Source organism: Dermacentor andersoni, chromosome 6 (genome assembly GCF_023375885.2).
Source record: "Dermacentor andersoni chromosome 6, qqDerAnde1_hic_scaffold, whole genome shotgun sequence".
Lineage (NCBI taxonomy): Eukaryota > Metazoa > Arthropoda > Arachnida > Ixodida > Ixodidae > Dermacentor > Dermacentor andersoni.
This window is the reverse complement of record NC_092819.1, coordinates 124676389-124690363: the sequence shown is the minus strand read 5'-3', so window position 1 is coordinate 124690363 and position 13975 is coordinate 124676389. Positions and strand designations below refer to the sequence as shown.

The following is a 13975-nucleotide window of genomic DNA, read 5'->3' as shown; positions in this document are numbered from 1 at the left end:
CATCATAACAACGTTTCCTTCCCGAAGCGGGGAGGGGCATTTGAGAATCTTATTGTACAGATGGAGACAGTCCGTACTCCGTGCCCGCCACTATATTTGGCTCGCTCCTTTCGCTGCTGTGTCGCCAACCGCAGTCGCCATGTCCATATGAACTTTTGTCGTCTGCTTATGCTCAGTAATGACAGTGTGAACTGACGTACGAGGTACTGTTGAATGACGGGTCTTCTTCGTTATTCCTGGAATCGTAAGGCGTACTTGTGGTTGTCGTAGCAAGCAGAGGGGTAACAGTGGTCTTGATGTTCGTGTAAAGCCCGACGGTAGGTAGGCTTGATGTGTGGCCAAAAGTTTGGAAAATGTGGCTTGATCTCTTTGTGCTACCAAAGAAGCAATATAGCGATTGGGTACGCGACACAGATGCGGAATGTGTGCTATAAGGCTGTCAATCGCTATATACGTCGGAAACAAGTAGTCTCTAGGAATAATGAGGCAGATGAACAAAAAACGCACCTTTTACACCGATGGATCTGTCTCAGCCACCAGCTCCACAGGCGCTGTTATCATTCGGGCCTTACAAGTTACAATTACTTTCAATGTGACCCACATAACGACCTCTACAGCAACAGAACTTGCCGCAATACGTGCCGCTATCGATTACTTAGGACAAGCGAAACCTCGAAAGGGGGTCGTTTATTGTGACTACAAGGCAGCCCTTGAGAGTCTGCAGTCGGCCTTACGAAGCAAGACCCATAAACAACTAATGTTTGAGACCAGAGAGGTTCTCTATCAATCCCTCGTAAACGGACATGAAATCGTCTTCCAATTGCTTCCGGTGCACTGTAGCATCGTCGGAAATGACCTTGCTGATGATGCCGACCAGTCAGCCCATAAAGAAACCCTGAAACTTCCTATACCCTTATGAAGGACAGATGCTGCGAGGGGTCTTCGTTTACTTGCTTAAACGAAGACTGAAGCTTTGTGGAACACCCCGAGTTTCTCCATCTGCCGTCTTCACCGGTTGGATCCTACATTGAAGCTGCAGGTTTCATCGAACTTCTGCCGCCGTGATGCAACCTTACTGTGCCGCCTCTTGTTGGGGGTGGCTTTTATGAAGGCCTACTAATTCCTAATTAAAATGTTTGTCACACCGATCTGTGACTTGGGCAGCTGTGAAGGGACGATTGAGTACGTATTGTGCTTTTTTGATCTCTATGACAACGATCGCGACGTTCTTTGGAGGGTGTTAAACCGATCAGATAACAGGCCATTTTCAAAGACTAACATTCTTGGACGCAGTCACTGCTACGTTTTTTGAAAGCAACTGGCTCCGTGACCGACTATAGGCGTAAAGTTATGGACAATCGCACGCATTCGCAGGGATAGTACCTTCTTGCTTCTTTCCTTCCCTTCCTTTTTTCCTTTTGTTTCCTTAAAACCCCTTCCACTGTTTGTGCTAGCAGAACTGACACTCAAGCCACAATCAAAGCAGGATATATCGGCAACAGCACTCACAGACAAAAGTTAGAGGGAAGCCGTGCAGAGCGCAGCCAACTGTAAAATTTAGTAAAAATCCTATTCACGAACATGTAACGTGTAGAAATGAACCTTAGGACGAGTTCTTTCTGAGCCTCTGCTGCTTCCCAAGTGAAGGCAGCGTCATTGAATCCTGTTTTCTTAAGCTGCTGGACGCGTCAGGAGGGGGGGGGGGGGGGGCGGTCGTCGTGACGTGATGAGTCTTCTGCGCAAGACTTACTGACCGGGAAGCTAGGCAACACGGTGGCACATGTAAATAAGCAACAGAGTGATTAGTAAACACAGCTGGCGTACGTGGATTGAGAGTCTCACGTACTGGCTTCCGCAGCCAGTTCCAGGCTACCCTTTCGCAAATGTCGTACAAGGTGTCGATGCTTGCCAGGCAAGCAGCACTGTTTAACGTGCAGAAATTAGCGTTAGGGCGAGTCCTTTCTGTGCCTCTGCTTTTGACTATTGCGTTGCCTTAAATGGAAATGCGAAGCTGAACAAAAGAAAACAACATGACGGCACAGTTTTGTTTTAACCCACTGTGGTGGCTTAGTGGTTATGGCGTTGCTCTACTAAGGACGAGATCGGGGGATGGAATCACGGCTGTGGCGGCCGTGGTTCGATGTGGGCGAATTGCAAAAACAATCGTGCACCTTGCATTGGGCGCTCGTCAAAGAACTCCAGGTGGTAAAAATTGACGTGGAGTCCCCCATTACTGCGTGTCTCATAATGAGGTCGCAGTTTCGGCACGTAAGAACTATGACTTAGGTGTTTCGTGTTGGCTTAGGGGATCACTTCTTTTGTTCGTTCGTTCTTGATCATACTACTCATGAATCAGGCGCCGACGTTATGCAAATATATATGTGAGGTTCCTTTAGTGCATCTGTGTAGATGGCAGGATGGACTTACGAGAGGAAGAGCTAAGACATATTGTTTAATTTCATCCACATAAACTGAGGAATCATGTGGAATGATAGAAAATTTGTGTTTTATCAGGTGAAAATTAAATTTCCATTTGACCTTATCTACAGGGAATTCCAAAGCACTTGGCGCTTAATGATGGCCGTTGTGATCACAGACACAAAACTGAAGCCGAAAAGACAAGATTTGCAGTGAAGCCCTCAAAATATGTGTGACACATGAAACGCGACCAACTGCGTATGGCTTTATACTATTGTGTGTGCTGAGGCGGGTTAGTGCCCAGACGTGATGATAGAATTTAGATGGGCGCGGGATCCGAAAATACTCGTGCACTTAAATTTTTGTGCTCGTTAAGGAATCTCAGGTGGCCAAAGTATTACGGGGGTCCCAAGTAAAGCGTCCCTCATAATGAGACCAGTATCATGGCATTGAACGCCCCCTAATTGTTCTTTTAAACTACGAAGAGGCCACTTCTTTCTGCAATTTCTTCAGCATACATTCCAAAAAACGTTTTGTTCTAAATGCTCATTCAGTGCGATGTCAAGTGCGACGAATTTGATACGATGTACCATACGAGATAATTTTACCTGTAGGAAAGCACAGCCTTGGAAATCACATGTACAAGACAGAAAATCGAAAGTGCAATTTCTGGCGCAACCAATTTTATTCAAACGGTCGACCACTAATGCACGTATGACATCCGGATTAGTTTCACCCAAGAGGTTATTTTGCGTCCATAATAGATTTGTCAATGAGACCATTGCAATGATTATCGTAAAGCTCGTCCTTTGACAAAGAAGCTTTCCTCAGGGATCAATAGGAATTCTGTGGTACTCAATGTATGTTTCTGCGCCACCGTTCAAATAGAAGAGAGGGATGTGTTCATTTGTTTATTAGCTGCAAAGAGCAATTAGTGCCCTGAAAGAAATCCCAGGACAGAAAGAAAAATGCCAGCGTAGTTGAGAGATAAAACATTCGACAAGCAATATGCCGGTACGTAGTTAGAAGGCTTCACAGGGCCACTCAAGGGTAATTTCTTTTCGATGTTGTTGCTGATATTATGGTTTCTTGATAAGCATCCTTCGAAGCATTTTGAGGATCCTGCTGCCATCACCGCTGTACACGAGAAGGACTAGAGCAGTAAGCCCATAACGCAAGGTCCATCGCTCTGTTCAACTAATACTAACAGTCTACGAAACCTTCGCCAGGTCCAAGCTCCAGTACACCTCATGTGTCTGGGACCACCCATCAGCTGTGCTCATTTCTCCTCTTGTGCCCATACAGAAGCGCTCAGAATGTCTTATATTTTTTCAAATATTCTTATATTTCCAGCGTGCCTGCGATGAAGTCCTCCCTTCATCTTGGTGATTTCTCTTGCAGAAAAATTACCCATCTCTGTCTTTTTTATAAGACTTTTTCTCTAATCATTACCTTAAGAACGGTCTTCGTGCTGCGCCATCTTACATGTCATAATGTGTAGACCATTGCTTTAAAGCTCAAGTGCCAAGCAGCCGCACCAACTTCTACTTTCATTGATTTGTGCCAAGGACGTCATCGGAATGAAGTCACCTCTCCGCCTCCATCGCCAGCAAGCTCGATCTCTTGCATCTTCAACAATGTCCTACAAATATACCACTCTGTAACGCCAACATGGCATTGAGGGCATCCTGAAAATAAAAAATTAAAATGAATAAATAATTAAATTGTAGCGTTCCTATTTAAAGGACACAGTAGACGTAAACCATCGCTGTGGAGCTGGCGTCCATCTCGTCTGCATTTATTTCTCACTTCCCTCTTCTCTTCCTCTGTCCCCTCGGTTCCCGCGCTTCTTCATCTTCTATTCGAAGGCTCATACCGCTTCACCATTCCAGGTTTCTTTTGCTAACCCCTCCTGGGGTAATACTTGAAAACATTTCCAATCGAAGCACATTCAACTGAGCCCCGTTCACCAATGTACCACACAGTCTTCAATATTCCATTCTGAGTGGCTGTCTTTGTCACAGAGTAAGGACCATAAAATTTGGCACTGGATTCTTTTACTCCTTTCCTAACTAGAATGATGTCGGTGACTTGAATGTCTGGGATATCTGAGCAATGTCTCTTGTCAAAATTTTTTTTTCATTCGTTTACGGTACCTCTCCTCCTGCGATTTCTCTTTCCTCTTCTCGACGATCTTGAGATTTTCTAACAGCCCCAGTTCACGGTCCGCTTGAAGAATAGGGGTCTCTCCTGAAGAAGCGAACTGCGGGCTGCATTCCAAGCCACTGGTGTAGGAGCGATTGTGATGTCTTACAGCTGCTTGTAAAGAGCATTTCCATCCACCAGGGAAACTATCGTACATCCTGATGTATTGTTTCACATCTCGTATAGCACGCTCTGCAAGCCTATTCGCCGCGGGATGGTATGGCGCACAGAATTGGATTGATATATTGTGGTCTCGAGCCCATCTTGCTAGTTTTTCACTCTTGAACGCTGGACCCTTGTCAAATACGATCCTCCTGGTTGTCCTAAACATATCCCGTTGGAGGAGGGTGATGACTCTATTCGCATCTTCTTTTCCTGCCCGTGCCGCGACCATCCTGATGCACTCATCTATGGCCAGAAGAAAGGCTTGCGTTTTTCGGACTCCTTCTCGTTTCTTATTTAGCTCGGCAAAATGCAGGTGTATAACTTCAAAAGATACGTTCGAGTGGCAAGGTATTATCATGGCGTCCGTAGGCTGCTTATATTTCACTTTGTTGACTTGACTTTGTTGACTTGACTTGTGGCATGAACGAACGTATTAATTGACGTCTTCTTTCATGTGAGGCCACGTAAATTTCTTGACTAGTTTGTTGTAAGTGCGCCAAAATCCGTCGTGTCCTCCAGATTCTGGGCTATCGTGGTACAAATAAAGCACCCTGGGAACCAGCGTTGGCGGGACTTGATAGCGACCTGCCATAGAAATTACTTGTTCAGTGCCTTCTCACAATTTTACTCCAATAATGTCTTCCGATTGTTCTTTGTTGGCCTGTATTATCAGTCTAGACAATGCATCTGCATCAGTCAAAACGCGTCCAGGTCTGTGGGAGATGGTGAAATCAAAGTGCTGCAAGTAGTTCACCCATCTGGCGATACGTCCTTTAGGTTGGGTCATATTCAAGAGATGAGTGAGTGCCTGGTGGTCCATGAACAAAGTAAACTTCGCGCCTTCTAGGTACGTACGGAAGTACTGAATTGCTTTAAGGACAGCAAGAGCTTCCTTTTCAGTAGTGGTGTAGTTGACTTCAGGTGGCTTGAGGGTGTAGCTGTAGTAGCCTACAACATGTCGTTTTTCTCGGCCGGATCCTTCTGAACATTTCTGGTACAAGACTGCTACTGTTCCATAATGTGAGGCATCGGTATTCAGTTCAAAGGGTAAAGTGAAATCTGGTATGCGTAGAATAGGGTCAGCAGAGATTCTGTGCACCAGGTCACGGTAGACTCTCTCACATTCCTCATCCCACTCATATGGAACTTCTTTCTGCGTTAGGCGCGTGAGGCATCTTGTTTTTATAGCAAAGTCTTTTATGAAATGTCTGAAATGTCCTGCTAATCCCAAAAACACACGCAATGAGTGGACGTCATATGGTTTCACCTGTTGGAATATTCTCTCGACGGACTCTTGTTTCGTGCTTTTGGTAGTCCCATCAAATACTCTTCCAAGAAACAGAACTTTTCTTTGAAAGAATGCACTTTTCTTAAAATTAACCTTGAGTTGTGCCAAGCTCAAGGCATTTAATACCTGAGAAAGGTGTTCCTGACGTTCAGCCTCTGTTTTGGAGAATACGATAATATCGTCTACGTACACGTTACAAAAGACACCTAGGAAAGGCTTCAGGACTTCGTTCATAATCTTCTGGAACCATGCTGGCGAGTTTTTCCAGCCGAAAGAAAGCCAGTTATACTCGTACAGATCGAAGGGCGTGATAAAAGCAGTGCACATTATTGTTTCTTCGCTTAGCGGGATCTGCCAGAAATCTTTTCACAAGTCAATGCGTGAAAAACTCCGGCAACCACCTGTCTCATCTATAATCGTGTCAATCTTCGGCATGGGAAATGGTATAAGTTCTGTCTGGCGATTGAGAACTCTGTTATCTGTGCACAGTGTGAAAGTTCCATCTTCCTTTGGCGCAATAGGTATGGGATAAGCGAAGGGTGAAAGCGAAGGCCGGATTATATCGGCGTCTAGCATCTCCTGCAATTTTTTCTTCAACCATATCTTGCGTTCTCTTGACATGTGATAAGGTGATTTTCGGATGACGGTCTTGTCAGTTAGTTCGAAAGGCGCCTTGTGCGACTTCATCGCTTGTGGATAGCTTCCTATGTGTATCGACCGGGTCCCGGTCGAAGAAACCAACAGCATGCGTGTCAAGACAACAGTGAACCCTTATGTTTATTGCGAAGGGCATTTTATGCCAGAGCGAGGGAAAGGGGGTAGTGAAAATAGAGGGCAAATAAAGGCACGTGCAGTTCCAGGACGCAAAGATAGCTTGCGCTCATCGAACTGATACGATACATCTTCCCCTTCAACGCCGTTGGTTTTCGGCTGGAAGTTTTGATCATATCCCAGATGTTCAGGAGGACGGGTGTGACGCATCGACCTGCGTTGTGGCAGGACTTGTTGCGAAGGCGGCTGCGGACAACTAACTTGTTGCGAAGGCGGCTGCGTACAACTAACTTGTTGCGAAGGCGGCTGCGTACAACTTGCCACTGGCGCACTTGAGCCGGATGTGCGAGATTCTAGAGAGGCCGGAACCCGTCCTTTATCGCAATACTCTTCGTCTGTAGTGTTCTCAAAATGTTCGCTCGTTGCCAAGAGGTGCTGCCTATTACGGCGGAAGGTGTTACAGTCCTGCGTTTCCACATAGAAAGAACGCGGTCCGACTGATCCAAGCACTTTGGCTTTTCGTGCCCACGCGGTCCCCTTCATGCGAACGACGTCGTGGCTCTTGAGGCCAGGAAGTACGCGCCCGTTGTGCTTGCGTGGCAGCAAGGGGTCTGAAGTCCGGTATGGGCGTGCGCAGACGTCTTCCTTGCAGCAGCTCCCCTGGTGAGCGGCCATCCTCCATTGGAATTGCTCTGTAATTCAGGACGCCAAATCAAAAGTTTTCATTCACATCCTTTGTCTTTTTTTAGAATGCGCTTTGTTATCTTTACACCTTTCTCGGCAAGACCGTTTGACTGAGGGTACTCTGGGCTGGATGTGACATGTTTGAAGCCGTACTGCTGAGCAAATAGCGCAAATTCGTGGCTGGCAAACTGTGGGCCATTATGTGTGCAAACTTCGGTCGGTATACCATAACGAGAAAATATCGCCCCCAATTTTTGTATCACAGAACTGGCTGTGGTATTAGGCAATATTTACACGTCAGGGAAGTTCGACATTGAGTAATAGGCGCATAGGTAATGTTGGCCGCCGTACTGAAACAAATCAACACCAACACGGTACCAGGCTTGTGTGGGTGTTGGGCGCAAAGTGAGTGGTTCTGACTGCTGCTTATAGGCATAAGTCTGGCACACTGGACATTTGTGGATTAGCATTTCAATGTCAGCATTGAGGTTTGGCCAGTATAATAACTGTCTTGCTCGGGCTTTGCATTTTTCCAATGCAGAGATGACCTGCGTGAATGCGCTTTAGTATTTCCAAACACAGGCTGCTTGGCACTACCACCTTCGTTCCTTTCAAAAGGATTCCTTTTACTACAGAGAGCTGAGAAGCAACAGGCTTTAGCGGACCTTCCACAGCACACCCCTGCCCAAGCTTTTGTAGCACCTGGTTGAGACATAGGTCACGCTCGGTCTCACTTGCAAGCCTTGAAGCGGTTCTTTCACTTACGAGTGCCGATACTATGGTGACTCCGTGAACTTCGACGTCACCTGTGGGCGCGGCTGTGTCGTTTTGAGGAGCAGGTGCCCGGCAAAGCATGTCTGCCACCACCATCTGCTTTCCGGGAACAAAAGACAAGTTGTAATTATATTTCAATAACCGCAGAAAGAAACGTTGTATTCTTGGCGGCATATCAGCAATGGCTTTTTTTGTATGTCAATTAACGGGCGATGGTCACTCTCAAGAATGAACGGGTGACTGTATACAAAGTGATAAAACTTTTCACATCCGAAAACCAACGCCAGAGATTCCTTTTCGATTTGCGAATAGCGTTGCTCCGATTCGCTCAGAGCTCTTGAAGCGTAAGCCACAGGCCTCGAGCTACTTCCGTGACATTGCATCAGTGCCGAGCCGACACCATACTGAGAAGAGTCTGATGTTATCTTTGTTTCTCTGCCGGGCTCGAAAATTGCTAGAAGTGGCGATTTACTGGGCTCTTTGCATATAGCCTCCAACTCGCTCTCATGGTTAGGCGTCCAGTCAAACACAACATCGTTTTTAGCAACGAACGCAAAATGGAAGCGCGCTGAGAGAGCGACGGCACGTATTTGCCAAAGTAGTTGACAACGCCCAAGAGCCTTTGTACCGCTAGCTTGTTCTGTGGTGCCGGCATCTTCAGCAGTGCTTTGACCAAAGCAGGGTCAGGACGTGTGCCCCTGTTGCTGATGATGTCACCAAGAAATAAGACTTCCTCAACACCGAACAGGCATTTTGACGCACTAAATGTCAGCCCCGCTTTTGCTGCTGCTCGTAACGCGTTTCTCAGCCTGTCATCGTGTTCTTCTCTGGTAGCGCCCCAAATGAGCACATCATCCACATATACACGCACACCTGGCATGCTATCGAATATCTCATTGAGGGCCTCCTGAAATACTTCGCTTGCCGATGAAATGCCAAAAGGCAGTCGAAGAAACCGATAACGGCCAAAGGGAGTTGCAAACGTGCAAATATTTTGAAAGACTGCTCATCCAGAGGGATCTGATGAAACCCGGCGTTAGCGTCAAGGCGAGAAAACATCTTCGCGCCTGCAAGCTCCGCTTCTATGTCTTCTCGGCGGGGCATCTGATAATGCTCCCTCTTAAGGGATTCATTAATTTTTCTTGGGTCCATGCATACCCGCAACTTGTTGTCTTTTTTAAGCACGATGACCAGTGGGCTTACCCAATCTGTCGGGCTTCTGACTTTTTGAATGATGCCCTCCGCTTGCATTCGCTGTAGTTCCACACGGAGAGGTTCTCGGAGCGCCAAACGCACTCCTCTGGCTGGCTGGATGACGGGCATAGCATCCTCGCGAAGGGTGAATCTCTACACGCGCTGTACACGGCCTGTTCCCTCAAAGAGCTGCGGAAATCCCTCGACGACCGCTCAGCGGCTGCTCGTTGTTACAGCATCAACATTCCGCTTGATATGCCCAAGTCCTCTGAGGCTTTTAGACCAAGGAGGGCGCTGTGGTCTTTCTTAACAACGAAAATGAAAGTGTATATCTTACAGTCACCAGTCGTAACGTGCGTCGAAAATCTGCCGAGCTGTTTGATGACGCTGCCTCTATGCGACCGTAGAACTGCGTGATTTGTCTTCAGCAAACCGGCTTTCAATTTTCGAAAAAGCGACAGAGGTATAAGGTTTGCTTGAGACCCTGGGTCGATCTTGAAGTTGATGTCCTTGCCTTCAATATTTGCCGTCATGATCCAGTCCCGGTCACTGCTAATATTACTGATGGCGACGTCCAACACATTGAAATCGTCGTTTTGGTTCCGAGTCCTAAAATCGTGCTGTACCTCACGGACGGTTTCTCTTGCTTCGCAGCATGATGAGAAATGATTACGCTCCTTGCACAAGTAGCATGTTTTCCCGTAGGCTGGACAGCGTCGTGCTGTATGTGTTCGGCTGCAGCGGAAACATTTAAAGACTTGCCATGGTCCTTGCGCAGCGCTTCGCATCGACGATGCTGCAAGCACGTGATGTTCCCCGTCTGTCTTCTGCCACAGCGCGTTCTCACGTGCTCACGTTTCCGCCGCCTTGCATAGAGCAACAGATTTATCCAGGGTAAGCAACTTGTCCATTAGCATTTTATCTCGGAGCCCCTGGGAGTTAGTACCAAGTACAATTTGGTCCGGCACCATCTCGTCCATCAACGTTCCGAAGTTGCAGAACTGTGCTTGTCTTTTCAGCGCGCGAAGGAACTGTTCAAAAGGTTCAGCGTCCTTCTGGAGTCGAGAGCGGAAGACGTAACGCTCGTGGATTATGTTTTGTTGCTCGACGTAGTATTCCTCAAGTTTACCTATGACAGTCGCATAGTCTTGCTTGTCCTCGCCTTCGCTGAACGTGAAGTTATGGTAAACTTCGAGGGCCTCCTCACCAGCCACGCTGAAGAAAAGTGCTGTCTTCGCTGCCTCTGACCTCGGTTTTTCAGAGCATTCCGTTGCTGCCAGAAAGAAATCAAACTTTTGCCTGAACAGCTTCCACGTCCTTCCTCCGTTGGTCGCCAGCCCCAGAGGTTCCGGTGGCTTTACGTACTCCATGTCCTTGGTCTTCTCTTGCAGGCATACAGGGCTTCAGCATCCCACTTCTGACACCATGTATCGACCGGGTCCCGGTCGAAGAAACCAACAGCGTGCGTGTCAAGACAACAGTGAACCCTTATGTTTATTGCCCTGGGCATTTTATACCAGATCGAGGGAAAGGGGGTAGTGGAAACAGAGGGCAAGGAAATGCACGTGTCGTTCCAGCACGCAAAGATAGCTTGCGCTCGTTGAACTGATACGATACACAATGCATACCAGTTCAGGGTAGGTCGTTGCAATATCATCCGCGCACTTGACAATTCGCAGGTTATCTTTTCTATCTTGCGGTGTCTCTTCCCTTGATAGTCCTTCCATTAAAACTGCATCGTCCCAGTATACGTTGATTTTTAGTTTCTTGATATCTGGTCTGGATAGCAGAAAGTCGTACGTCACCCCCGTTATCACCAGTACTTCACTCTCTATTTCATGACCTTGGAACTCGATGTTTACTGAGGCCCACTGATTATGCATTGTCACTTTTCCATCGTACCCTTGCACCCGTAGTACTCTTCCTCTATGCAGGTGACTTGAATCTACCAGCTTGGCATTTATTATAGACACAGAAGCATCCCTGTCAACCAAAGCCATCATATGTCTATTTCCCACTTTGACAGGAATGTGAAGTAGGCTAGAGCAAGTTAAATAAACAGCCTCAGTTGTGGTCATCGGGTCGGACTGATCACCCTCGTTTATTAGTTTTTTGTCGTCGGAGACTCTTGAGCGTCTGAAAGTAGGGGGACACGGTCATTGTCGACGTTATTCACTCGACCTCTGGGAGCACGCCAACCCAAGTTCTCTGTACTGCTTGCAAGTTGGCTCGGTTCTCGCGGATTACGGCTTGAGCCAGCGGTAATATTTTCTTTTGAAGTAGATGGTATGTCGTGAAGGCACTCCAGGAGCCCGTCTATAGTTTTAGGTGATCGTGCTTGAACTAGCTTCAGGACTTCCGCGGGCAATCCGTGCATTATTAGAGCTACTATGGCAGAAGGAGGAAGCATAGGCTCGGCCAGCTTCAACAGGCTGCGTTTTTCAAAGAAATACTCGACGGGGGAGCCCTGCTTGAGTTTGAAATTAAGCGCGGCGTCCCATCTTTGCACTGGGTTGCTTCGGAATGTCGTCAAGAATTTTTCCTTCCACTGGTTCCAAGAGTTGCCAACATCTTCAATAATGTGCAGATCGTACCACTTCCGTGCAATACCTCTTAAATAACAACGCATGTTGGTAATCTTGTCCTCATTAGAGTGCCATTTGTTCTTCTCAGCGGCATATTCGCAGAATTCAAGCCAACTTTCTCGGCTTGAAGACATGCCGTCGAACGCATCGGGTTCTACAAAATAAGTCGCCAGCTTCTCAGCGTTTAGAGAGCTTATAAGTGACGTCACCAGTTCGTTTTGTTGCGTCATGTATTCTTGTAGCTGAAGAGCTTTCAAAACGAGGCTCACCTCTTCTGTCGAAGACCGTGATCCAGAATCATTCCGCCGCAACGGTTGGAGAACTAATTCGTCGAAGATCGCCAGACGCAAGTTCACTTTCACCGCACCCTTCCGACGTAGTTCAGCAATGTCTATGGAAGCGTTCTCTAAAACCAGGTTCGCGAGTCCTGCCGAGTTGAGTTCGCGAAGTAGTTCCACCGCTGGTTTGTCTTGAGCTTGGTATCTCGAAAAGATGATCCTCTCTGCGGAGGTCTCCTCGAGGAAAAATGTCACCCATATGTTGGAGTCAGTTGTCGGCTGCGCCAAAATATTGTAGCGTTCCTAGTTAAAGGACACAGTAGACGTAAATCATTGCTGTGGAGCTGGCGTTCATCTCGTCTACATTTATTTCTATATAAAATAAAATATGAAAATGAATAAATAAATAAATAAGTAAACAAATAAACACCTATCTGTAATATTTGAACGGCAGCGCAGGCAGTATTTATCTTGAGTGCATGGTCATCATAGTTTTTTCTATGTTGAGCGTCTACAAGAGACAAGCCGAACTGAGAAAAGACGACAAGGTATTGTTGTCCAAGCAACTAGCCGAAGTCAGCACGTCGGGATACAGTTTTAAAGCAAACTCGGTGTCGAAGAGGCGAAGAACTCCTTGCACGTCCTTGATGTGACGCTGGTCCACTTGCCCGATGGTCGAGCGGCGAGAGAAGCGATCGTCCACTAGCATCAGCCACGAATCGTCATCGAAGCGCCCCACCATGAGCGTGTGACGGAGAAGCGATCGCGGGTGCAGCTTCAAGTACCAGTACACTGGGACGAAGTCGATCCAATTTTGCGGTGGAGCAAACACGTCAAACAGGGGACGCCAAGTCGGCCATGCGCCATCGCGTCCCGTCCACTTGATGGCCACCTCGATGTTACCGTCTTCTTCGAGTCTGCGCGCACGGTAAGGCTCTGCCTCGCCTTCTACAGGAAGCGCTTTGAACGGGTTCGGCCCACCGCCGAAGCCCATATCAGCGAAGTACTCGCCTTCCTCGTCTAGGTCGACGCATAAGAGCATGTCTGTTAGGGGAGTGAGTGACGAGTTCATTGGACGGCTCCAGCGGGCCCGGGCAGCCCGAATGTTGAACTTGAAGCCCAATGTCAGCAGAAGCCTGCCGAAGATGTTATTGAGCTCCATGCAGCAGCCGCCGCGACGTTGTTCAATCACCTAGCAGAACACCGAGTCGTCATCAAGCGGCGTCTGATGGCCGAGGAACACGTCTATATTTTGAAATGGGATCCTTTCAACGTGGGCCTTGATGAGAGTGTTCAAGGTGGCCAGGTCCTTTACTCTCAGGGCACTGGGCTCTAGCTTCAGGACATCAAGGCAAAGCAGCAGTTCCTTCGGGTTAAGTGGTCCCATGCGGTAGCCACCAAAGTCTATCTTTCGCTTTGCCGTTGCGGCGAAGAGCTCTGGGTCTGGATGCTCGAATGACTCCCCATTTTGGGAGCCGCAGTCGAGGTTTTGTGGCGGTGAAAAGAGCCCTGGACTTGTCATGTCTCTTATTTGGAGTTTACTCTGTGCAACTAGCGCAAACTCGGGACTTCATCTCCGCACGTTTGCATGAGCAACATCACGTTTGTCTCAT

The 13975-nt window shown here is 47.5% G+C and overlaps 2 protein-coding genes across 2 annotated transcripts; both read right to left on the bottom strand.

Annotated features, from left to right (window-relative positions):
- Positions 1-10350: 10350 nt before the first annotated feature.
- LOC140219103 (uncharacterized) lies at positions 10351-10869 on the bottom strand. The gene has a single exon (XM_072288985.1). It carries the CDS (start codon positions 10867-10869, stop codon positions 10351-10353), a length of 519 nt encoding a protein of 172 aa, XP_072145086.1.
- A 2004-nt stretch (positions 10870-12873) lies between these two features.
- LOC140219102 (arylamine N-acetyltransferase-like) lies at positions 12874-13524 on the bottom strand. The gene has a single exon (XM_072288984.1). The coding sequence runs from the start codon at positions 13522-13524 to the stop codon at positions 12874-12876; it is 651 nt and encodes a 216-aa protein (XP_072145085.1).
- Between the last annotated feature and the right edge of the window lie 451 nt (positions 13525-13975).